At 48.9% G+C, this 26,048-nt stretch overlaps 1 protein-coding gene across 1 annotated transcript; it reads right to left on the minus strand.

Moving 5' to 3' along the window:
* Nucleotides 1–1,001: 1,001 nt before the first annotated feature.
* RNF122 (ring finger protein 122) lies at nt 1,002–25,284 on the minus strand. Its single transcript, XM_002818986.6, has 6 exons — nt 24,843–25,284; nt 16,787–16,943; nt 9,546–9,591; nt 9,246–9,287; nt 7,602–7,684; nt 1,002–7,052 (listed from the first exon to the last, which is right to left on the minus strand). The coding sequence occupies exons 1-6, from the start codon at nt 24,865–24,867 to the stop codon at nt 6,938–6,940; spliced, it is 468 nt and encodes a 155-aa protein (XP_002819032.1). The 5' UTR covers nt 24,868–25,284; the 3' UTR covers nt 1,002–6,937.
* Between the last annotated feature and the right edge of the window lie 764 nt (nt 25,285–26,048).

Raw genomic sequence — 26,048 nt, forward strand, 5'->3', positions numbered from 1 at the left:
TAAGAACTGATGGGAGGGGCTGGGCATGGTGGCTCATGCCTGTAATCCCAGCACTTTGGGAGGCCGAGGCAGGTGGATCACTTGAGGTCAGGAGTTGGAGACCAGCCTGGCCAACATGGTGAAACCCCGTCTCTACTGAAAATACAAAAATTAGCTGGGCATGGTAGTGAGCCCCTGTTAATTTCAGCTACTTGGGAGGCTGAGGCAGGAGAACTGCTTGAACCTGAGAGGCAGAGGTTGCAGTGAGCTGAGATCGTGCCACTGCACTCCAGCCTGGGTGACAGAGCCAGGCCCTGTCTTTAAACAAAAACAAAACCAAAAAACTGATGGGAGGGAATAAGGAGGAATGGGAGGGCACAGTCCTTGAAGAGACCCATTGTTTCAGTCTATCAGTCAGGAGTTTTCATATTCTCATCCACGCTCCAATTACTCATTTCATAAATGCTGCTTCAACATAGATTCCTTATTAGCTCAGTGTGGCTGTGGGTGCCTGTAATCCCAGCTACTTGGGAGGCTAGGGCAGGAGAATCGCTTGAACCCAGGAGGCGGAGGTTGCAGTGAGCAGAGACCGCACCATTGCACTCCAGCTGGGCAACAAGAACGAAACTCCATCTCAAAAAAAAAAAAAAAAAAAAAAACAATCAAACATAGATTTCTTTAAAAGAAGTAATCCACTGTGGAGTTATAAAAAACAACGAACAGCCGGATGCGGTGGCTCACGCCTATAATCCCAGCACTTTGGGAGGCCAAGACGGGCGGATCACGAGGTCAGGCGATCAAGACCACCCTGGCTAACACGGTGAAACCCTGTCTCTGCTAAAATTACAAAAAATTAGCCGGGCGTGGTGGCGGGTGCCTGTAGTCTCAGCTACTTGGGAGGCTGAGGCAGGAGAATGGTGTGAACCCAGGAGGCAGAGCTTGCAGTGAGCCAAGATTGCGCCACTGCACTCCACCCTGGGCGACGAAGCGAGACTCCATCTCAAAAAAAAAAAAAAAAAAAATCTCATGGAAGTAGAGAGTAGAATGATAGATACCAGAGGCTGGGAAGGGTATGTGTGGGGAGTGTAAAGAGAGGTTGATTAATGGAGGGAAACATGTAGTTAGACAGAAGGAATAAGTCCTAATATTCCACAGGAGAGTAGGATGATTCAAGTTAGCAACAATATATTGTATATTTCAAAATAGCTAGAAGAGAGGACTTGAAATGTTTCCATACATTGAAGTGGTAAATACTCGAGGTGATGGATACCCTAAATACCCTGGCTTGATCATTACACATTCTGTACATGCAACAGATATCACATGTACCCCCAAAACACGTACAAATAGTATAAAAAGAAAACTCACATCCCATGGCCCTAGATAATGACAAGCACACAAATCACTTGACAATTTTCTGGGGTTTTTGTCTTCCCGGATTGCATCAGTCCAGGCATTAATAGCACCTGCCGCTTTCTTATCTTTGCAGAGAGCAATCTGCTTCTGAAGCTACATGGGGCAGCAAAGCCAATATTGAACTTAGATCCATACAACCTGGGTTTGTGCCTTGACTCTGATGCTTATTATCTGTGTAGTCACAAGTAAGCCATTGCTTTTCCCAACATTCTTTCCTAATCCGAAACTCAGAGGGATATATATGGCAGTGGGGGCAGGGCAGGGGGAAGCAGGAAATGCTTTTTGTGAAACAACTTGGTGGGTAAATGCTTATTATCTTTGACTGATTGGTGTTTGTTTGCCACAGATAAGATCATTGAAGTTGGAATTCTGGTACCTATGATTATCACCCAGCTTTCTTCAGTTTTTTACCTTTTTATTTATTTATTTATTTTGAGACTGCAAAGAGTGGTGCAATCTTGGCTCACTGGAACCTCTGCTTCCCGGGTTCAAGCGATTCTCCTGCGTCAGCCTCCCCAGTAGCTGGGATTACATGCACCCGCCACCATGTCTGGCTAATTTTTTATTTTTAGTAGAGATAGGGTTTCACCATTTGGCAGGCTAGTCTCAAACTTCTGACCTCAAGTGATCTACCTGCCTCAGCCTCCCAAAGTGCTGGGATTACAGGCGTGAGCCACCACGCTCGGCCCAGTTTTTCACCCATTGAAACACATTTAGGGTACAAATTATCCTTCAGTAATGAGAACAGAGCTAAATACACTGTAGCTACCCATGGTCATTTCATGAACAGAGAGGAAAATTATGTGCTTAGCTCCCAAATGGTGCCCAAATTTTTTGTTTCTTTTTGAGACAGAGCCTCACTCTGTCTCCCAGGCTAGAGTGCAATGGTGCGAATTTGAATCACTGCAACCTCCGCCTCCCAGATTCAAGCGATTCTCCTGCCTCAGCCTCCTGAGTAATTGGGATTACAGGCGCCTGCCACCACGCCTAACTAATTTTTTGTATTTTAAGTAGAGACAGGGTTTTGCCATGTTGGCTAGGCTGGTCTCGAACCCCTGACCTCATGATCCACTCACCTCGGCCTCCTAAAGTGCTGGGACTACAGGCCTAAGCCACTGCACCTGGCCCAGTGGTGCCCAAATTTTTAAAAAGCCCAACCTAAAGAAACTTCAGAATTCTCACTCTATCAAGTCCCAGGTGTCTGGCCCCACCCAAGACTTCTCTTCTCCAGCCTTTGCCGACCTCAACTTTATTCTCTACAGTTTGCATTCTCTGGTACCCAACAGGCTGTTAATCCTATGTGAGTTTGCCCACACTGCTCTCGAGACTCAGATGTCATATCCCGGCAGGTACCCTTGCAGTTTTCACAGCAGTGGTGCTAATGGTCTCTCTGCCATACAAGCCTGCTCACCTAAAATACACTGCTTACACTGTTTTATGAGGCAGGAGCTATCCTATCTCAGCACCTGGCCCAGGTAGTAAGTTCTTTAGAAACACTGAACTGAGTCACAAGACCACACTAATGACTACAAGTTGATTCATGATTATTTAACTTGTTTTCAGCTGCTGCCAAGTCATATCTGATCAGCTAAACAATATCCAGTTTTCCCTTCTCAGTGCTCCGTCATGGCATTCTACCTAACTGTATGGAAGCACTAGAAATAATACAAGGAAGTTTTTCCCCTGTCCTCTTGACTTCAGGACATTGATTTTCAAATTTGTGAACACAGACAATTTAGTGCTAATATTTTAATCAAAATTGGCTGGGCATGGTGGCTTATGACTGTAATCCCAGCACTTTGGGAGGCTGAGGTGGGCAGATCACCTGAGGTTCAGGAGTTAGAGACCTGCCTGGCCAAAATGGTGAAACCCCGTGTCTACTAAAAACGCAAAAATTAGCCGGGCATGGAATCCTAGCTACTCAGGAGGCTGAGGCAGGAGAATCACTTGAACCTGGGAGGTGGGGGTTGCAGTGAGCCAAGATCGCACCACTACACTCCAGCCTGCGTGACATGGTAAGACTGTCTCACAAAAAAGAAAAATAAAATTCAATCAGAATTATGCTAATCTGATGAATTCAACACCAATAAATTTTCCTTAAGAGGAAGGGGAGATGGTTGAGGCAGGAAAGTTGAAGCCAACCTACTGATCATGCTTTCCCCATCTGATCCCAGCAATGCATCTACCATGAGCCTGCAGCAGGAGCTGGAGGGAAGGCTCTGTGTTTTGCTTAGGAAACACATTTTATTTCCCACATTAAAGCAAGCTCAGGGTTGCTGGGAGATGATGCGGTACCCCCAACAAAGAAAGGATCAGGCTCCATAGGGTTGGCAGCAGCAAGCTGGAGCTGGTGGCTTCAAGGAAGAGCAGGGGTTACCTCTCTGTGAGGGAAAAATAGGTGGTAAGAACAGGTGTACCCTTGGGCAAAGAACTCCATCAAGACAGGTATCAACAACTGCACCAGGACTGCCAGGTGCCCCAGCTGCACCCTGGGGCTGCCCAGCATGAGCACACACTGTGCTGACAGCCTCCATGGCACAACCACAGGGGTGAGAAGGCATCGCACCTACCCGTGGGGCCTGGCACCTCTGGGTGCATGGGCATCTCCTGCTTACCTATGACACCAGAACAGTATACTTATTCAGCAAACGCTCTTTCTGTGTTCAACACATAGGGGCAGTATAGGCCCAGCTGCTCCATGCTTATTATGGTCACAAAAATCATTTCCAACATTTTTACTTTTTTTTGACAGAGAGTCTCACTGTGGCTGAGGCTGGAGTGCAGTGGTGCAATCTTGGCTCAGTGCAACCTCCGCCTCTCAGGTTCAAGCGATTCTCGTGCCTCAGCCTCCCAAGTAGCTGGGGTTACAGGGGTGCACCACCATGCCCAGCTAATTTTCCTATTTTTAGTAGAGACATGGTTTTGCCATGTTGGCTAGGCTGGTCTCAAACTCCTGATCTCAAGTGATCTGCCTTGCCTTGGCCTCCCCAAGTGCTGGTATTACAGGCCATTCCCAACACTCTTAATGCACTTTGCATGCCCCCTACTGACTCAATGCTTCCTTGGGACATGGACAGAACAAAGCTGGAGGGCATGGATGCAAGGTCTGAGTGCACACAGGACCATAAAGCATCACCATGCAACATTGCTAGAGGTGGCAGCAATCATCAGCAATTGTAGCTACCAGCTAAGAAAAAATAAGAGGCCTGGGCACAGTGGCTCACCCCTGTAATCCTAACACTTTGGGAGGCTGAGGTGGGCAGATCACTTGAGCCCAGGAGTTTGAGGCCAGCCTGGGCAACATAGTGAGACCCCATCTTTACAAAAAATACAAAACCCAGCTGGGCATGGTGGTGTGTGCCTGTGTTCCTAGCTGCTTGGAGGTTGAGGTGGGAGGATGGCTTGAGCCCAGGAGTTTGAGGCCACAGTGAACCATGATTGTGCCACTGCACTCCAGTGACACTGGGTGACAGAGTGAAACCTTGTCTCAAAAAAAATAAAATAAAAAACCAAGGGGGTGGGCACGGTGGCTCACGCCTGTAATCCCAGCACTTTGGGAGGCTGAGGCAGGTGGATCACTTGATGCCAGAAGTTCAGCACCAGCCTGGCCAACACGGTAAAACCCTGTCTCTACTAAATACACAAAAAATTAGCTGGGTGTGGTAGCACATGCCTGTAGTCCCAGCTATTCGTGAGGCTAAGGCAGGAGAATCACTTGAAGCCAGGAGGTGGAGGCTGCAGTGAACCGGGATTGCACCACTGCACTCCCGAGACTCTGTCACCACAAAACAAACAAACAAACAAAAAAAGAGAGATCAAAGCCTCTATGGTAGCAACCTCCATGGTATAACTAAAAGGTAGACCTTTTTAGTTGTGACTAGTTGTGTTAAGGGCACTGACAATTGCTTGAATTACAAGTAGAATTCTTAGTTTCAAGTCTTAGTTGATGGAATGCTGTGATTGAAAACATCCACTTCCTTTAAAAATATGCTAGAAATCAGACGGAGCCTGGTTTAGCAAGGTCTTAATGTACCTTGGTGTTAATCCTAACATATATTGTTCAGGTAATCACCTAAGATCGATTTTTGTTCCTAAGGATTAGGAACTTTTAGGCTGAGCGCAGTGGCTCACATCTGTAATCCTAGCACTGTGGTGGCTGAGGTGGGAGGATTGCTTGAGCCAAGGAGTTAAAGACCAGCCTGGGCAACATCGGGAGATCTAGTCTCTACAAAAAATTTTAGAAAATTAGCCAGGCATTGTGGCACATGCCTGTGGTCCCAGCTAATTGGGAGGTTAGGTGGGAGAATCACTTGAGCCAGGGAAGTTGCAGTGATCTGTGATCATGCCACTATGCTCCAGCCTTGATGACAGAGTGAGACCCTGCCTCAAAAAGATAAAAGTAAAGAAATGTAAAAAGGATCAGGAACGTGTGTGTGTGTGCGCGTGTGTGTTTGATTTGGGTATGGGAAAGTGAGAAGAAGCAGTTTGAGAATTTTTTCCCTCTGTTGGCAGAAAAGGGCCAGGCAGCCACAACCACAAGCAAAACTAGGTTAGAGAAACTTGTTATTAAATTTATTTTTCTTTAAATACGTAACTTTCTCCCACTCTTACCCACTCCAGGGAGGAACAGAAAATCCCCACCCCCTTCCATTCTGGGGATTTTGTATCTAAAGCCTGAGAGGTGAGGATGAAGTATAAAAATACTATTTACAAAGGGAAGGAGGTATCTGTTGCTTAACCGTAGACACCCCCATCCCCACACCCCTTTTGATTAAAAAAAAAAAAAAAAAAAAAAAAAGGCCCCTGGGAATCAATTTAAGTATAGAACTAGCCCTCCTCTAGAGGGGCCCGCAAACCTCAACATGGAATAGGAAGCTCCGAGATTAACTGAGGAAGAGATTGAATGGATAGCACCGTGGGTCCTGGCAGGGGAAGGGCCCTCTTACCCTGGAGTCAGCTGGCACCGGCCAGCCTTTGTTTCCATAGGTCCCATGTAAACACTGACATTTTCCTTTATGTCCCTGCTCTTCTGTTTCATACAGAGCCTCCCTCGCCTCCCGCGGAGGCGCTTGGTTCCTTGATCTTTCCTTCCTTCCCTTCTAACCTTACTCTGGAAGGAGTGGGAAGGGGAGGGAAGGTTGTAGAGAGGTAAGAGCCCATCTCATCCCTTCTGGGTCACGGCAGCTCATCCTCCTAAGGGGAGCCTTGAAAGAGGACTTTCTCCATGTTCTTGATCGGGGTGGACACCTTCCCCCAGAACAGGGACAAGGCAGGTAGATAGTCCAGTACCAGGAGACAGTGGTCTTGATGGGTGAGGCCACCAGCATGGAGTAGCAGGGAAGAAGGCTTCAGGAGGCAGGAAGTGGGGGCACATCTGGCACTGGTCTTGCACTGAGGGTGGAAGCCCAGCCCTAGACCACCCTTCTCATCACTGGGAAAGTGATCATCATCACCCTACAGTCCTGTTGGTTGGAGCTGTGCAGAGGGACCAGACATCCATGAGGCAAGAGGTCTTCTCCAGGTCTCGGTGTAGTGGCAGCACTCACACCAGCTCATCCAATAGAATCCCAATGTTCTGCGTGGCCTCTGAGGGACCAGCAATGGGCTTGTTACACATGGGGCAGACACAGCGAACTTCCAGCCATTTCACCAGACACCTGAGAACAAATGAGGAACGGTAATCTCTAACAAGACAGACCACACTGCTCCAGTTGTCTCTCAAAACAAGAATATCCCGTGGTGGCTCACACCTGTAATCCCAGCACTTTGGGAGGCTGAGGCAGGTGGATCACCTGAGGTCAGGAGTTCGAGACCAGCCTGGCCAACATGGTGAACCCCACCTATACTAAAAATACAAAAATTAGCCAGGCATGGTGGTGGACACTTGTAATCCCAGCTACTTGGGAGGCTGAGGCAGGAGAATTGCTTGAACCTGGGAGGCAGAGGTTGCAGTGAGCTGAGATCGCGCCATTGAACTCCAGCCTAGGCAACAAGAGCAAAACTCCATCTCAAAAAAAAAAAAAAAAAAAAAGAATATCCCTATCCCTGTCCCAACCTAATCCCTCTGGGCTTTGCTCGGTGTTCACATAGGGCCTGGGGCATCACTAACAAGGGGCAAATAGAAAGTGGCAGAGACTGGAAGTTTCCAGAAGATGCTCCCTGATTATTTCTCCTTCGACGGGCACCCTGGACACATTCCCACGTACTTGCGGTGAAAGGCGTGTTGGCACGGGAGCACGCCTAACTCATCCTTCCCCTTGAAGTCTTCCAGACAGACTGCGCAGGTCTGCTACAGAGAGAAAAGAGCAGGTGTGTGAGGAACTGGGGAACCATCTCACTCATTCATCCCCAGACAAGAAAACTAAGCTCTAGCCTAGTCTATTCTACCAGGCAGAGAAACTTTTTAGCCATCCTTTACAAAACTGTATTGATGGCATGGTAGTCATTAACCATATGTGGCTGTTTAAATTTAAATTAACCAAAATTAGATGAAATTATAAATTCAGTCCCTCAGTTACACTCACCACATTTCAAGTGCTCAACAGCCATATGGTGCTAATGGTTTCCATATTGAATGGTGTGGATATAGAACACTCCTATTATCACAGAAGTTTCCACTGCACTGGAAAGTACTGTCCTAGAAGAATGGTTTTCAATCCTTTCTTGCCCAATACATTTGGTGATATGGCACTTAATACCAACCAGAGGTAAGGATGAGGGGATGGTATATGTGATCAGTTATGTATTTTTTTTTTTTGAGATGGAGTTTCACTCTTGTTGCCCAGGCTGGAGTGCAATGGTGCAATCTCGGCTCACTGCAACCTCCACCTCCCAGATTCAAGCAATTTTCCTGCCTCAGCCTCCCAAGTAGCTGGGATTACAGGCATGTGCCACCACACCCAGCTAATTTTGTATTTTTTGTATAGATGGGGTTTCACCATGTTGGTCAGGCTGGTCTTGAACTCCTGACCTCAGGTGAGCCACCCACCTCAGCCTCCCAAAATGCTGGGATTACAGGTGTGAGCCACCGCACCCGGCCCAGTTACATTCTTTAAATCCAGACTTCCCACATCCCTACATATTAACTCCCTTGATCTCAGTTGAATTATTCTCTGAGAGAAAGGCTTGGGAAACATCAGCACTTGCAGAGGCATAATAGACAAAATGAGGCCATGTCTAGGCAGTCTCATGTTTAGTGGAACCGTGATCCTCTCTGCTCCCAGACAACCACAAACATGCTCTGAGTAGGAGTGTCTGTGGTCATGAACAGGAGCCTTGGGAAATGGGTTAGGTGACCTTAGAGGCATAGGTAGGAAAGGAATAGGATATAACTAATTCCTCAAGTCAGAGTTGAGGGGACTCAAGGAATTGGTGTATGGGTGGGAGTGGGGTGGGAGAGAAATGGCAGAGCCACAGGAATGAACACACTAGTCAGATCTAGTCTGTTAAGATGGGGTATACACAAAAGTAAAAGGACCTCATTTTCTATGGTAACAACCAGGATGTAGGGGCTGAACACAGGGAAAGTTAACTGAATTCTGTCTATGGCATGAAAGGGTATGACTATCCTCCTGGTAAAAATTATGTATTGTGGGATTCCTGGGGCTGTGGGGCACTACTTATCTAAACCCTTCTGTGATCCCTTCATGTCTTCTGCCTGAGGCTGTTCCAGATGTAATCAATTCCACATATTAATTACTTGCTGAGATGTGTCTCTATTGTTTGGCCAAAGGAGGTATGAAGGCATGGACTAAGCAGTTTTCTGAAAAGCATCCAGGTAGAGAACTGGAGCAAGGTGCTGTCTGCCTCACCTGCTGGGGCCCTCCTGCACACTCTCCTGGCACACTTACCCCATATAATTGTAACTTTTTGGCATCACCTTTAAGCACCACCTGAAAAGAAAGAGGAGGCATGATGTCCAAAGAAGAACCAACCACTGGGGCCAGCCAGGTAGTATCAACCAATGAAGGGAGTCCCCTGGACTGCCTGGGGCAAGTCAGACTTCAGACACTGAAGGGGTTTAGCCTCAGGGAGACCCAGAGGTGAGGCCAGGGGGATTCCTGCCCAGGAGAACCTGAGCCTGCCCTCCTTGCCTCCTCCTATCAGGTCAGGCAGAGAAGGAAGCTTCTGGGAAACACGCAGCACTTTACCTCCTTATATCCGTATCGCTCACTCTGTGCCTGGTTCCGGAGTTTGCTGGGAGAAAGAGAAAAAAATTAGAGAAAGCAGGTTAAATGGAATAATTCAAAGCAGGACAGGCTGGCTGGCTGCTTGGGCATTCTTCCGAGGGCAGGGAGGGGTGCTTGTCCCATACACACCACAGGGCATACTTTGGACCTATGCAGGCCAACAAGGGTTGATGAAGGACTAAGACTCTTACTCAGGTCTGACAGCCTCAAAATTCACCACCAGGTCTCATACACAGATTGGGGGACCCTCCAGCACAGCATCCCCAAATAGCTCATTCACTCACCCTGCCTTTTTCTGGTCGGCAAATTCCTTCAGTCACCAAACTATATAGAAATCAACACTGTGTTTACTGAGTTTGCAGAAGTTAGACAGATATGCATAAAAGGGTTATTTCTGTTAAGCCAGGATAGCAGAACAAGCCTCTGTTGACCCTGGGGAATTTTCCACCCGGAGAACATAAGTATTCTGGAACCAAAGCATACTGTTCCCTTCACTGTGCCAGACAACACAGACGATGCCTCCTTTGTTTTCTTCTTTTCATTTTAAGCTGGTGGCCTGCATACGGGCTGACTCTCAATAGCCAAAACATGGCATGCCATTACTAATGGCAATAGCATAATATAATGGTTATGAAGTACTTGCTATATGTCACTCGGACACTTAACATATTCATATATGTTCTTAATTATTCCAAACTCTAAGAGTGAGATACCTTCGCTTTTATAGATAAGAAAAATAAAGCCTGGCTGGGTGTGGTGGCTCATGCCTGTAATCCCAGCACTTTGGGAGGCCGAGGCAGGTGGATCACTTAAGTTCAAGACCAGCCTGGCCAACATGGTGAAACCCCGTCACTACTAAAAATACAAAATGAGCCGGTGTGGCGGTGCACGCCTATAATCCCAGCTACTCGGGTGACTGAGGCAGGAGAATCGATTGAACCCGGGAGACGGAGGTTGTAGTAAGCCGAGATTGCACCATTGCACTCCAGCCTGGGCAACAAGAGCGAAACTCTGTCTCAAAAAAAATAAAAAGAAAAAGAAAAATGAAGCTCAAAGAAGCGTACTTATTTGCCTAAACATCACAGAGCTAATTGGTAGCAAAGTCTGGATTTGAATCTGTGATGACAGAGTCCAAGCTCTTTACCATATAATGTGGTCTGTTCCCCTAATCAGGTGGAATACATCACAGTCCTGAGAATATGATCTGGTCCTGGGACACACCTTACCTTTTATTAAGTTTACAACTCTGAATGGCTTGTTGTGCAAATGGCCGAGACCATAATTATACACTGGATTTTGTGCCAATTATTTTCAGGGGTGGAGGATATTACATGCTGAACTCTGCAGGTAGCTTTAGAATGCCTCCTGTATGTGGGTTGGGTGGGATGGCTCATGCCTGTAATCCCAGCATTTTGGGAGGCCGAGGTGGGCAGACTGCTTGAGCTCAGGAGTTTCAGACCAGCCTGGGCAATATGGCAAAACCCCATCTCTACAAAATGTACAAAAATTCACAGGGCAATTCACACAGCATGGTGGCATGCACCTGTAGTCCCAGCTACTCAGAAGGCTGAGGCATAAGAATCACTTGAACCCAGGAGGCGAAGGTTGCAGTTAGCAGAGATCGCACCACTGCACTCCAGCCTGGGTGACACAGCAAGACCCTGTCTCAAAAAAAAAAAAAAAAGAATGCCTCCTGTATGTGTGCTATGGGGGAACCTTATGGAGCTTTTCCTGGTGATCACTTCTTAACACAGTCCTGGGTTATTCGGAAGGAAACACAGAAACCCAGCAAGCCAGGAGAAGCAGGAAACTTCAGTCTGAGGACCAAATCCAGCTCACTACTTGTTTTTGCAGGGTCCACAGGCTGAGTGGTTTTTATTCTTAAATGGTTGAAAACAGAAATAAAGAATAATGCCAACTCAGGTGGATTGCTTGAGGCCAGGAGTTTGAGACCAGCCTGGGTGACACAGTGAGAACTTGTCTCTTCAAAAATAAATAAAAGAAAATTAGCCAGGTATGATGGTGCATGTCTGTAGTCCTGGCTACTTGGGGGGGTCTGAGGCAGAAGGGTCACTTGAGCCCAAGAGTTCAGAGGTTACAATGAGCTAGGACTGCCCCCACTGCACTCCAGGCTGGACAACTGAGTGAGACTGTCAAAAAAAATTTTTTTAAATAAATAATTAAAATAAATAAACAAATGAGTGGATAGATGGATGACTGACCCAAGTCAATAAAAGGGAGGCTCCAATCACAAACAGCCCCAGTGGAAGGGGGTGGGGTGAGAAGCTGAAGCTGCTTCCTGGGTAATGGAAGAGGCAGAAGACGGGGGCACAGCCAGGCCCGCAGCACAGTGCAGGGCAGATAAGATCAGGCTGCCAGCCTCCTCCATTGTTCCTGATGGAAAGTCAGGTGACCTGGCGAGGTTCATGTTCCTGGAGCCTCTTGAGAACTCCAGTCCAAGTGGACTCATGCCACGGGCTTGGGCGCTGGGGCAGCACATCCACCGTCCCCTCCCCTCCCCCCTCTCCCCCACAATATCCTTTCTGCTTAAGGCAGGGCTGGGCTAAAGGCCTAACCAAGGCTCCCACTGTCTCATCCTTCACTTTGCAGAGAGCTCCTTGGTCCAGAAAAGGTCTTTGTACATACACATGTGTCTCTGTCCCAATTTCCAAATGAGCAGGGCAGGACATACCCAGCGCTTAGGTGGCTACTGTTGCTTGACTGACACTGGGTTCAGCACAAGTGGGAAGGAAGTGTTCCCATGGACAGGGAGTTCACAGCGGCCTTGAGGGAGAAAGACACTGTTGCTCTGTTATGAGGTACGTGTAGAGTAAATAAGGAAGTGGTGAAAAGCCTGTGTTTTTAACTGTCTGGGGAATGAGTGACTGCTATGCATCTTTGAGGCACCAATGTCTCACCTGCAACGTGGCTATACTTATGCAGTAGATGCTGTCTTTTTCTGTTTTCTGTACCCCGGGCACCTAGAGTACCACTTCCCCACCCATCATGCCTCTTGTCTGGCTGGATCCTTTAGTGGTTTTGCCCAGGGATCCTCCAAAACTCAGAACAGGGAAGGGCTTCAGAGCTGCCCCCTCATCCTGTATATAGATTTCAGCTCAGAAAGGATGAGATCATGATGAAATGTGGCCGAAAAGCTTGCAAGGAAAACAGAGCAAAAAGCAAAAACCCTGGGCAATCCCAGCTGGGGACCTAGTACCAACCAGTCTGGACAGGTGGCCTTCTCAGCTGTTGGGTGAACGCAGCAACTAAAAATACCCCGATTTCAATGACACCATTTCTAGCCACTGCCAGTGGGCTCTCCCTTTCCTCTTTTCCCTTTTAGAACAAACAATGCAGCCAGGTCCTGAAAATAATGTTTCCCTTCCTGCCTATTTGTACTTCCCCGGCCCCTCCATTCCTATGTAGGGCAGAGGTCAGCTCTGAGAGAGGGGGAAGAATGAGCGAGGCGCTGGCCTTGGCTGCTGAGCTCACCAGGTCGGGAGCAGTGGGGCCTATTTTGGCTGAGGAGGAAACCGAGAAGCAGGGAGAGGAAGTGGTGGCTTTCTGCGCCTGTGTGTCTTTCTATATATAGACATTCACAGGCTACCACGTACCAGTGGGCCTCTGAGACTGTGAAACTCCAGGGTCAGCAGGCTTCAGGCAGGCTACAGACCAGGGCAGGGTGACGAAGGAGCAGATTACTGAAGGAAAAGGTGGTGCTCAGTAGCACCACAGTGGGGTCAGCTTTTAGCATCATGTGGTTACTGTTCTGTTTTATGTGTTTTTTTTTTTTTTTTTGAGACGGAGTTTCACTCTTGTTGCCCAGGCTGGAGTGCAATGGCATGATCTTAGCTCACTGCAACCTCCATCTCCTGGGTTCAAGTGATTCTCCTGCCTCAGCCTCCCAAGTAGCTGGGATTACAGGTGCCTGCCACGGCACCTGGCTAATTTTTGTATTTTTAGTAGAGACAGGGTTTCACCATATTGGTCAGGCCAGTCTCGAACTCCTGACCTCAGGTGATCCACCTGCCTCAGCCTCCCAAACTGCTGGGATTACAGGCATGAGCCACCACGCCCGGCCCTGTTCTGTTCTTTGACTACAGCCAAAGAAAAAGAAATCAGCCATCCACAGCTCTACAGCTTGTCCTTCTGCAAGAACTGATGCTGACCTGCAAGGGGGTGGTCGTGGAGCCTATAGCGGCTCCTCTACTTCAAGGAATATGACTCAAAAGGCAAACACTTGGAAGGACTCGGCGAGACCCTAGCTCATTGCTACCAGACTTGTCCACCTCTGTATCTTCCTCTATGTATCACCTTGGGCAGATCCTAAACTGTCTGAGCATGAAGTTCCTCATTTATAAAGTGGGCTAATACCGATACTGAGGATTAAGTGAGCTAAATGGTTTTTCAAATGGTGACCACAACGCCTGGCCTATGAAAAGCGCTTGGTAAAGAGTGGCTAAAGGCCGGGCACAGTGGCTCACGCCTGTAATCCCAGCACTTTGGGAGGCTGAGGCAGGCAGATGGCTTGAACTCATGAGTTTGAGACCACCTTGGGTGACATGGTGAAACCTCATCACTACAAAAAATATAAAAATTATCCGCAAAAAATTAAAAAATTAGTCAGGCATGGTGGCACACGCCTGTACTCAGGAGACTGAGTTGGGAGGATGGCTTGGGCCCAGGAGGTGGAAGTTGCAGTGGGCCGAGATCTTACAACTGCACTCCAGCCTCAGCAACAGAGCAAGACCCTGTCTCAAAAAAAAAAAAAAAAAAAAAAAGAAAAGAAAACCTAAGGTCACACCTACTATTGGTTGATTTAGGAAATGAACCCTGGTCACCCATTTCCTAGCCTAGAGTATTTTTCTTTAGGTCATTTTTGTAGAGATGGAGTTTTGTTCCCCAGGCTGGTTTCAAACTCCTGGACTCAAGCGACTCTCCTGCCTTGACCTCCCAAAGTGCTACAATTACAGGCAAGGGCCATGTTGTCCGGCCTAGATGGTCTCCTGAAGCCCTTTGCCGCTTGGCATGTGTATGCCTCTGTGTGTGTGTGGTGGGCAGGGGGAGCAGGGAGGAAAGGGACCAAGAAGAGTTGGTTTTACAAACCCCTCTCAGCCTCATCATAAAGAAATCTTTGGTATTTGGTATATCTTCATCCCTGTCTCCAGGATTGAAGTGTGAATTGCTTAACACGGGGGTGCGGGAGTGGGCAGGTTTGGTGGTCAGGGAGAATTCAAGGAAAGAAACAGGCTTCAGGAAAGGGGAGGAGACAGGAAGAGAGGAGAGATACCAGAAATCTACCCTCACCACCGCTTAACGGTTAGATGCAATCTTCAGACCCAACTGTACAAGAGGGAAGATAAACCAGTATCTCCTCTGCATAGATTTTTATGTGGAAAATTCTAGTTTCAGGGACCTGTTGTGAAAAGTTCTGAGAAAGAACAGGTCCAAGGTAGCACCTGGGAGTGGTGGGGAGATGTGCCTGAGGGCACTTCCCCTTCTTAGACAGAGCTCTTCCAGCCTTGGGGAAGATGGACTAGTACCTGCCTCTCTTGTAGCTGCCTTCCAGCAAAGCACTCAAACCCAGAAGGGCATCTTAGGAATAAAGCCAGCAAAGCCTTTTCTTTAATCTTAATTTAATCTTCTTAAATTATTTGATCAGTCACCAGCCCAGACCCCAGCTGATGTCTACCCAAGCATTTGGTAATGTGTGGGTGGCGGGGGAGACAGCTAATGGCCACAATGGCCCTAAAGACTACTAGCATGCCCTACTGGCCAGGGATGTTCAATATTCTCCAATGTACAGAACAGTCCCATACAATGAGGAATTGTCAATGCCAACAGTAAACCCCAGTCAGAAACACTACTACTTTGATTCCCATTCTAAATACCAGTCATGCTCAAAATTTTTTATAGAAAACAGCCACCAGAGGCCGAGCACGAGGGCTCATGCCTGTAATCCCAGCACTTTGGGAGGCCGAGGCGGGTGGATGACTTGAGGTCAGGAGTTTGAGACCTGCCTGGCCAACATGGCAAAACCCCGTCTCTACTAAAAATACAAAAATAAAAATTAGCTAGGCATGCACCCGTAATTCCAGCTATTAGGGAGGCTGAGGCAGGAGAATTGCTTTAACCTAGGAGGCAGGGGTTGCAGTGAGCCAAGGCTGTGCCACTGCACTCCAGCCTGGGTGATGAAGTGAGACACCGTCTCAAAAAAAAAGAAAGAAAAAGTCAAAAGAAAACAGCCACCAGTTCCCATGTCCTTCAGCAAGAGATGGAGAAAGCATTCCTGGAGTGTGGCGAGCCCTGACAAACTCCAGGTCTTCTCTTGGATCCCTAAGCAATTAAGAATAAATGACAGTTTTTTAGGTTTGTTTTGGTTTTGTTTTTTTCCACTCTCAAAAATAAGAGCTTATAAGGCAGAATAAACAAGTAGCTCTGGCTGGGTGTGGTGGCTCATGCCTGTAATCCTAGCACTTTGGGAGGCTGAGGTGGGTGGATCACTTGGCTCAGGAGTTCAAGACCATCCTGGTCAACATGGTGAAACCCCATCTCTACTAAAAATACAAAAACTAGCCAGGCATGGTGGCATGCGCCTATAATCCCAGCTACTTGGGAGGCTGAGGCAGGAGAATTGCTTGAACCTAGGAGGTGGAGGTTGCAGTAAGCTGAGATTGCACTACTGCACTCCAGCCTGAGCATCTCAAAAAAAAACAAAACAAAACAAAAACCAAGTAGCTCTCTAGACACCGGCTTGCTTCCTAATATTAGTATCTGGAGGGCTGACAAGAGGTCCCAGGAGGGCAAAGGAACATGTCACTGGCATAACTGATGCCCACCTGTTCCCGACCACCCAAAGGGCATGAGTAGGAATAGAGACAGACAGACAAAGAAGGGACCACTAACTTTATTACTCAGTCACACAGTAATTCTAGGCAACCTTAGAATAACTGGCGAGGAGATGGGATGCAGTCCAACCCGTGATGACCTTATATGCTCAGGAACAACTTGATAGGCTAATGTAAATAGAAACACCAGACCCTCAGGGGCCTAGAGAAGGGCAGGCTCAGCCATGCCCTCAAAGTGGTGGCTCCAGTATAAGACTGGTGACTCTGCTGTGGGACCCTCTCTCAGTTTACCCCACAGCCCTGGTCTCCTCCCTCCTGCTGGACTCCCACCCGGTCAGCCAGGGATCCACGCACCTGATAAAATAGCAGCAGAAGATAAGGCTGAGCATGAAGACAAAGATGCCTGTGCCGAAGATGACCATATAGATGTTGAGCGGAAGGTCTTGGAAACTGATGGGTGGCATCGAGCAGGACTTGTTGGTGCTAACCAGTCCCAGGCCACAGAAACACCCTGCAAAGGGAGAGAAAAAAAATCATTAGGGTTGGAAATTTACTGCTGGGCTGACAGCACTGTGTCAGCAGGATAGAAATAACTGGCAGGCTCTGGCCACCTAAGCCTCAGATTCAGTGGCTCCAGTTTTATATCCTAGTTCTAACACTTACTAGCTATGTAATCTTGAGTAAATCTGATCTACAAAATTGAATACTATCCAAAATACTTAAAACAATATCCCCATCTAAGGGATAATAAATTCAGGCAAGCTGGGTGTGGTGGCTCACGCCTATAATCCCAGTACTTTGGAGAGGCTGAGGCAGGTGATCTCGAGGCCAAGAGTTCAAGACCAGCCTGGCCAACATACAAGACCCCATCCCTAAAAAAAAAATAGAAAAATTAGCTGGGCATGGTAGCGCATGTACTACCATGTAGTCCCAGCTACTCAGGAGGCTGAGGTGGGAGGATCACTTGAGCCCAGGAGTACAAGGCTGCAATGAGAGGTGATTACACCACTGCACACCAGCCTGGGTGACAGCGTGAGACCCAATCTCTTTTTTTAAAAATTAAAAAAAAAAAAAAAAAAAGAATTTAGGCAATGGGCAGAAACTGGAGAACTTAATTCCATTAGGTAGGAGCCCATATTGCCTTAGCTGAGAAAATATTATTTAGGTTCCAACTCCCCCATCCCTAGCTAGCCATATGACCTTTAAGAAATTACCTCTAAGCTTCACTTTGTTATATGAAAACAAGCAAAATAGAGAGAGGACTGAAAATGAGCGCGTAAGAAAATATGCTTTGTAAATTGCAAAGGACAATTGCAAAGGTCATTTGTCATTATTAAGCCACCTGCTCCAGAAGACAAGCTGTGCCAGGACTAGAATAGAAATTGTTCACTCCAAGTCCTGGGCCAGCATTCCAGAAAGTGGCGATGGGGGTGGGGAGGAGGTTGCAACTTCCCTTACTGTGGTCACCTTCCCTCTTTCTCCTCAAAGCCTCAATGTGTGGTCCCAATGGCAGCAGCATCCTCTGGGAGCTTTTTAGAAACATATACACTTGGGTCCATCCCGGCCTAACTGAATCAGGACCTACACTGTTTTTTTTGTTTTTTTGAAACAGAGTCTTGCTCCGTTGCCCAGGCTGGAGGGCAGTGGCGTGATCTTGGCTCACTGCAAACCCCACCTCCCAGGTTCAAGCGGTTCTCCTGCCTCAGCCTCCCGAGTAGCTGGGATTATAGGCGCACGCCACCATGCCCGGATAATTTTTGAATTTTTAGTAGAGGTGGGGTTTCACCATGTTGCCCAGGCTGGTCTCGAACTCTTGACCTCACACGATCCACCCACTTTGGCCTCCCATGGTGCTGGGATTACAGGCATGAGCCACAGCACCTAGCCAGGACCTACGTTTTAACAAGCTCCTCAGGTGATTCCCCTGCACATTCAGTTTGAAAAGCACTGGCCAGCCACTAGACGCATCCCTTCTCACAGGACTCAGGGATAAATACTGACTGGCCTACTCATCATGATAGTCACCTCTCCCTTCCCCCCTTGCCAGTATTTGGTGTTCAGGTGGGTATGTGACCAGGTTCTGAGCAAAGAAACAAAGAGATCTGCTGGAAAAGGAACTTTGCTTGTTTGTTTTTGGAGACAAGGTCTCACTCTGTCCCTGCAGGCTGGAGTGCAGTGGTGTAAACATGCCTCACTGTAGCCTCCAACTCCTGGCCTCAATGAGATCCTCCTGCCTCAGCCCCACAAAGTGCTGGGACTATAGGCATGAGCCACTGCACCCGGCAGGTTCTTTTTTTCCTTTTTTTTTTTGCGGGGGGTTGGGGGGGTCATCTCTCTCAGAGACACCTAGAATTGTGATAGCCAAGCTGTAGCTGGAAAGAGCAGCCCAGTAGAAAGTCAAATGGCTTGACCAGGCATGGTGTCTCATGCCTGTAATCCCAGTACTTTGGGAGCCCGAGGCGGGTGGATGGCTTGAGGTCAGGAGTTCGAGATCAGCCTGGCCAACATGGTGAAACTCCATCTCTATTAAAAAATTAGCTGGGCGTGGTTGCACACATCTGTAATCCCAGCTACTCAGGAGGTTGAGGCAGGAGAATCACTTGAACCTGGGAGGTGGAGGTTGCAAGTGAGCTGACATCGTGCCACTGTACTCCAGCCTTGGAGACAGAGCAAGACTCCATCTTAAAAAAAAAAAAAAAAAAAAGGCAAATGGCTGAGGATCGCAGAAGGGAAAGGGAAAGAGGGGAGGGGAGTCCTTGATGAAAGGGAGAGCTGGAATTTGCTGTTCACCTGCTACATCCTAAGCACATTCTCATGCTATCAATTTAATCTTTGTACTGCCACAGTAAAGGTTACTTCCCCCACCAATGGGAAAAAGACTCAATCATTTAGTAACTCGCCCACAGTCAAATAGCTAGGAAAGCCCAGCTCCAAAGGGTTCTCTGTACCCAGGCCTTGGGTTCTAGGCATTTTCCTGACATCTTGGTTAGGAGCCAGGATGCATTCACATGCCACAGAATTCTATACGCTAATGACCAGTGCCACCACAACTCAGCAGAAGGTGGCTTGAAAGACTTGAAGTCAACTTGGACATCAGTCCTCTTCATCCCTTACTGATGACTATATAACGAACCTCCATTCAAACCTCTTTCAGGCTGTGCCCAATTCTACTGCCACAGCCCTATTGTAAACACTCATCACCTCCTACTGTTTCCTAGTTGATGTCATCCCTGTTTCTACTTCCTTCTCTCATTTACCCCACACGCCTGACACATCCTCCTAGTTGCCTTTTTTTTTTTTAATTTTTTTTTAGACAGAGTCTTGCGCTGTGTCACCTAGGCTAGAGCGCAGTGGCACTATCTTGTCTCACTGCAACCTCTGCCTCCTGGGTTCAAGCGAGCCTTCTACCTCAGCTTCCTGCTAGGACTATAGGTGTACACCACCACGCCTGGCTAATTTTTGTATTTCTAGTAGAGACTGGGTTTCACCATGTTGGACAGGCTGGTCTTGAACACCTGACCTCAAGTGATCCACCCATCTTGGCCTCCCAAGAAAGTGCTGGGATTACAGTGCATGAGCCACTGTGCCCCGCCCCCTCCTAATAGTTTTAATCTTGTATTTTACAAACTCATGACTGGCTTCAAGTTCTCCTAAAACATTCACCCTGTCCCTTCACAACTTCCTACTTAAAAGTTCTCCAATACTACCCCATGTGGGCCAGTCTTTTTCACTATTTCTTGTACAACCTCGTCCTTGCCTGCTTCCCTGTCTTTGTTTACACAGCTTTCCCTGCCTGAAACGCTCTCTCTGAGGCCCATCAAGCCTGTGATAGTCCAATAACCTCTCTTCCTTGAATTCTACAGCACTCCTGACCTCCATCATTTGTTCTGGCCCCTGCTTACTCAGTTAACTGTCTTACATCGTTCCTAGCATTAAGTTACTTTAACTCAAATGTGCATTAAGCATTGATTATATGATAAGTACTATTAAAAGAAAGCACAGGCTGGGTGTGGTGGCTCACACTGTAACTCCAGCACTTTGGGAGGCTGAGGCAGGAGGACCACTTGAGGCCAGAAGTTCAAGACTAACCCAGGCAACATAGTAAGACCCCACCTCTACAAATAATAATAATGATAAATTAGCTGGGTGTGGCGGTAAGTGCCTATAATCCCAGCTACTCGGGAGGCTGAGATGGGAGAATCACTTGAGTCTGAGAGGTCAAGGCTGCAGTGAGCCACGATTGCACCAATGCACTTAGCATGGGCCACAGAGTAAGACCTGGTCTCAAAATAAAAAAAATAAAAAAAAAAAGAAAAGAAAAAAAAATATTAGATGATCTTACCACATAGGAAAAAAAGACACAAAGATTTTCACCATAGAAAGTGAGGCTCAGGCCAGGCGCAGTGGCTCACGCCTGTAATCCCAACACTTTGGGAGTCTGAGGTGGGCAGATCACCTGAGGTTGGGAGTTCAAGACCAACCTGGCTAACATGGTGAAACCCCATCTCTACTAAAATACAAAAATTAGCTGGGTGTGGTGTCTGGCACCCGTAATCCCAGCTACTTGGGAGGCTGAGGCAGGAGAATTGCTTCAACCTGGGAAGTGGAGGTTGCAGTGAGCCGAGATTGCGCCACTGCACTCTAGCCTGGGCAACAGAGAGAGACTCCCGTCTCTAAACAAAACAAAACAAAAACTTGGGCATGGTGCTGCACACCTGTAGTCCCAGCTACTCAGAAGGCCGAGGCAGGAGAATTGGTTGAACCCGGGAGGCAGAGGCTGCAGTGAGCTGAGATCGTGCCACTGTGCCCCAGCTTGGGCAACAGTGAGAGACTCCGTCTCAAGAAAAAAAGAAAAAAAAAAAAGCCTGAACCCTCCTAGGTTTGCTGACTCCAACTTGGACTTTTGTATATTCTCCAGTGTCCGGCCTAGCCTAGAGTTTGGCTTGTTCTCAATAACTAGTTAATAGATAAATAATTCCCCATTTTCTTAAAATAACTTGGTCCCCTTGGCAAAACCGCCCACTTCAAAGCAGCAGGACTGATGTTTGGGAAAATTGCCCAGAAACTGCCCTCCGCTAATGGATCACCAGTCAACCAGCAAGTATTATTGAGGGCTTGCTTTATGCACTGACCTACACATTGTGGGAAAACAGAAAGTAAAAGTTCTTGTTGTGCAAGACTTTTTGATTAAGTTGAAATGAAAGAAATAATTAGCTACTAAACTTTGCTGTGCCCAACAGGAAGTCCCTTGTGTCTAGGCTCCAGTAGGGGTTAGAGAGAAAGTGGTTTTCACCACCACTCCCCACCCAAATATTTACTTTCTGTGGGTCAAAGAAGAACAATTTTCCATGAGGACATCATGGCAGACTGGCTAGAGTGACAAACTTCAGTCTATGCTGGAAAAGGGGCTCAGGACTTCCCTTCCAACAAGACCTGGTGCTCCCAGCTGTTTTCTCACCTCCTTCCTCAGCAGTATTTGATGTTACAAGAGGGTCTAACCCCCCGTTTCCTTAGTTCTTCCAGGCACCTTTTATGAGCTGAAACCTCCTTTGGTTTCCGGTTCTGGGAACTTGCAGAACCTGGTCAGAGCTATTACAGAGGATATCTGTGCACTCCACAAGCACGATGGTCCCCGCAAGTCCTCTGATCAGTTTATCCCCACCATCTTATCCTGCCTGATAAAGGCTTCCCCTTTATCTCCCACTGATTGAATCAGCGAGCTTGGTATTTCACGTGATAAAGAGGTCGGCGGGAAGAGCATAGTCAAGAGGAGATGGTTCATTTGCTTGTGTTACTATTAAAGAAATGGCAAAATAGTCTACTGGTCAAAAGCTGACACTGTAGTAAGTTTTTCTTTAAAACTGTGTAAGGACAGAGAATACCAGCCCCAGGAAAGAGGGGCTCCAAGTAGTTTCTGAAGGGGTGAGGGAGGGGTTGCTTCTTCACTGGAGTCAAAGGACAGGATCTCTGTCACTTTTCTGAGAAGTGCAAAGAGGGCCAGACAAGGTGGCTCCTGCATGTAATTCCAGCATTTTGAGAGTCTGTGGTGGGAGGACTGCTTGAGCCCAGGAGTTCAAGACCAGCATAGGCAATGTAGTGAAACCCTATCCCTAAAAAGTAGATTAATTAATTAAAAATTAGCCAGTAGCCAGGTATGGTTGCACACATCTATGGTTCCAGCTATGCTGGAAGGCTGAGGCAGGAGGATCCCTTGAGCCTGGGAGTTGGAGGCTGCAGTGAGCCCTGATCACGCCACTGCACTCCAGCATGGTTGTTGGAGTGAGACCCTCTCTCAAAAAAAAAAAAAAAATTAAAGTAGGCTGGGCTCGGTGGCTCACGCCTGTAATCCCAGCACTTTGGGAGGCCGAGGCAGGCAGATCACCTGAGGTCAAAAGTTCAAGACCAGTCTGAACAACATGGAGAAACCCCCTCTCCACTAAAAATACAAAATTAGCCAGCTGTGGTAGCACATGCCTGTAATCCCAGGTACTTGGGAAGCTGAGGCAGGAGAACCGCTTGAACCCGGGAGGCGGAGATTGTGGTGAGCCGGGATCGCACCATTGCACTCCAGCCTGGACAAGAGCAAAACTCAGAAACTCAGTCTCAAAAAAAAAAAAAGAAGGCAGCAAGTCTAAAATCTGACATGAAAGGGGGCTGCCCAGAAGGGGCAGTGTTACTGACAGCTGCCTCATTTCTCCCTAAGTCTCTGTTCCATTGTCTCGGCCAACCTATGAAAGCATTGACATCAGAATGTCTCATCTCATCTGGCAGGCTGGAAGCAGGAATGACGTCAGACAAGGGCTGGCCAAGAAAGACCAGGGGATCTGGGAACTGCTTCTCTTTCCCAGCCAACGGGAATCTTTCCCAGATGCTAGGGTGCAAGGGCCTTCCTCAACCCCCATCCTCTGCCCCCTCTCCCACAAAACCGCCCATCACACACGGCTTGGTTCATTTTCAGGAAATGAGATCCGACCAGCAAAAGGAGGAAGGCGGGGTGGGGGGACGTGGGGTACACATGCTACCCAAACCCTGCCTTAAAACAAAGCCTCTTGACATAATTAATCCAAGATCTGGCAGGAGTCTACTCTCAAGAATGATTTTTTCCCCCTGTAACTAGCTCGCTTGCCATACTGAGAGATAAGGCCAGCTGCTTCCCATCTCTCTCTCCCAGAAACTCTCCAAGCATCGGAACAACGCGGTCAAGACTAGGACCCCAGGAGGACTGGAGGGGGTGGGGTGGGGGGCGATTAGTATCCAAGGTTTTGAAGTGTCCCGCTCAGAAACACCTTTCAGGTAGCTTGCTGAGGAATCAGACGCCAGCCTAACCCAGTATCACCTGACTCTCCAAAAAGCCTCAGGTGAAATGAACTAACTTAGAAGCATCATCCAGGCCTGGGGAGAAATGGGGGGAGGGGTTGTCGCGTCTGGAGGTGTGGCCTTCACTTGGGCTCAGGAGCAGACACCCCAATCTGGCCTTGGGGCCAGAAAGCACGGCTCCCGCCAGGCCAGCCTCGCACCCCAGGGACAGCCGGGCACGGAGCTCTCTGCAAGGGTTTATCAACTCAGGAAAATTGATTTTTTTTAGATGGAGTTTCACTCTTGTTGCCCAGGTTGGAGTGTAATGGCACGATCTCGGCTCACTGCAACCTCCGCCTCCCGGGTTCAAGCGATTCTCCTGCCTCAGCCTCCCAAGTAGCTAGGCTTACAGGCATGCGCCACCACTCCCGGCTAATTTTGTATTTTTAGTAGAGATGGAGTTTCTCCATGTTGGTTAGGCTGGTCTCGAACTCCCGACTTCAGGTGATCCGCCCGCCTCGGCCTCCCAAAGTGCTGGGATTACAGGCGTGAGCCACCGCGCCTGGCCGAAAGCGACTCTTTAATCCAGTCTTCCACAGGCACCAAGCCACGCCAGCAGCCCGTGGGAAACCAACAAAGCCAGAGGAAGTCACCCCCGCGCCCCGTTCCGCACGCTGCATGGTATACATATTTACAATAGCCTGCAAAGTTTCAGGCCGGGAACTTGAGCTCCCTCTAGGAGATCCCAGCCCGAGTGCGGATTTAATTCTCCTCCAACAACCACAACAAAGAACAGAGTTTGAGCGCACAAAGGCAGGGGAAGGGGGTAGAAGAGCCGGGCCGCCACACAAAGGCCGGGAACCCCTCGGCTCCCACGCCCCCGGCCCGCCGCCGGTCCGGAGGTCCCTTCCAGGCCCTGGAGTGAAACCTGGGTAGTTTCAAATTCCGCGCTGTGCAGAGCAGAGTGGGGCGCCAGGACGCCTTCTCGACCGTCCCATTTCAGGAAAAACTTGGTTCCCGAGAGAGGACCAGAGCGCTGCTGTCCGACCTAGCGCCCCGCGCCGCGGCTCCTACCAGCCCCACGTAGGCTCGGCCCCTCGCCCCGGGGACTCACCGTTACACCACTGGAATGGGTGCATCAATGAAGTCGCGGCTGGCTTCCTCGGGCGAACGGACGCAGGCGGGGTGCCAGGAAGGCGGGGTGGGAGCACTAGCGGCGTGAGGGGCCGCAGGCGGGGTCGGGACAGCGCGCTGCAGCCGCCCTGCCGGAGAAGCCGAACTCCCTCTGGAGTGGGGGGCTTTGACGAGGCTGGTGTTCAGCCCAACAAAGAGGGACGAGTAGGAAACAAACAAAGTCCCGCGGAGCACAGCCGCACGGAGCGCACGCGCCAAGGGCCCCGGGCTGGGGGAATGTGGGGCGCCGCGGGGCGGGGGTGCCCGGGCGGCAGAAGCCCTCGGCCCGGGGAGGAGGGAAAAACCTTTGCCGGAGGCACGGATCGGGTTCAGCGGCGCAGAGCTGAGCTGGCTGGGGTTCCGAAACTGACACCCGGTGGTGCACACCCCCTCCCTTTTACTTCCCCCACCAGCCCCCAGGAAAACTCCGCCCCTTGTTCGTCACCCTCCCTCCGACCAATCGGAGCCTTTCTCCTGCCCCCGGCTATTATTTGCAGGCCCAGCCTCCCTTCCCTGGAAGCCGGGAGGATCTTCGCACGGTGGACGCCTCCCACTTCGTCTTCCCAGGCCTGGGGAGACTCCGGTCTGCAGAGAATGGAGCCGCGACGTGCGATGCCCCGGGGTGGGGGCCCGCCTTTTGCTCAGGGACACCAAGGCAAAGGAACAATTACTGCCACATTGTTTTCCGCCTACAGATCTGTTATTTATTTACTTATGTATTTGGAGACAGAGTCTCCCTCTATCGCCCAGGCTGGAGTGCAGCGGCGCGATCTCAGCTCACTGCAACCTCCTCTCTCGGGTTCAGGTGATTCTCCTGCCTCAGCCTCCGGAGTAGCTGGGATTACAGACGCTCACCACCATGCCCAGATAATTTTTGTATTTTTAATAGCGACGGGGTTTCGCCATGTTGGACAGGCTGTTCTCGAACTCCTGGCCTCAAGTGATCCTCCTGCTTCAGCCTCCCAAAGTGCTGGGATTATAGGCGTGAGCCACCGCGCCCGGCCCTCTTTTTCTTTTTTGAGTTAGAGTCTTGCTCTGTCACTCAGCTGGAGTGCTGCGATGCAATCATAGCTCACTGCAGCCTCCAACTTCTGGGCCCAAGCAGTCCTGCCACCTTAGCCTCCCAAGAAACTGGGACCACAGGTGC

This window comes from Pongo abelii, chromosome 7 (genome assembly GCF_028885655.2).
Source record: "Pongo abelii isolate AG06213 chromosome 7, NHGRI_mPonAbe1-v2.0_pri, whole genome shotgun sequence".
In the NCBI taxonomy this organism is placed as follows: domain Eukaryota; kingdom Metazoa; phylum Chordata; class Mammalia; order Primates; family Hominidae; genus Pongo; species Pongo abelii.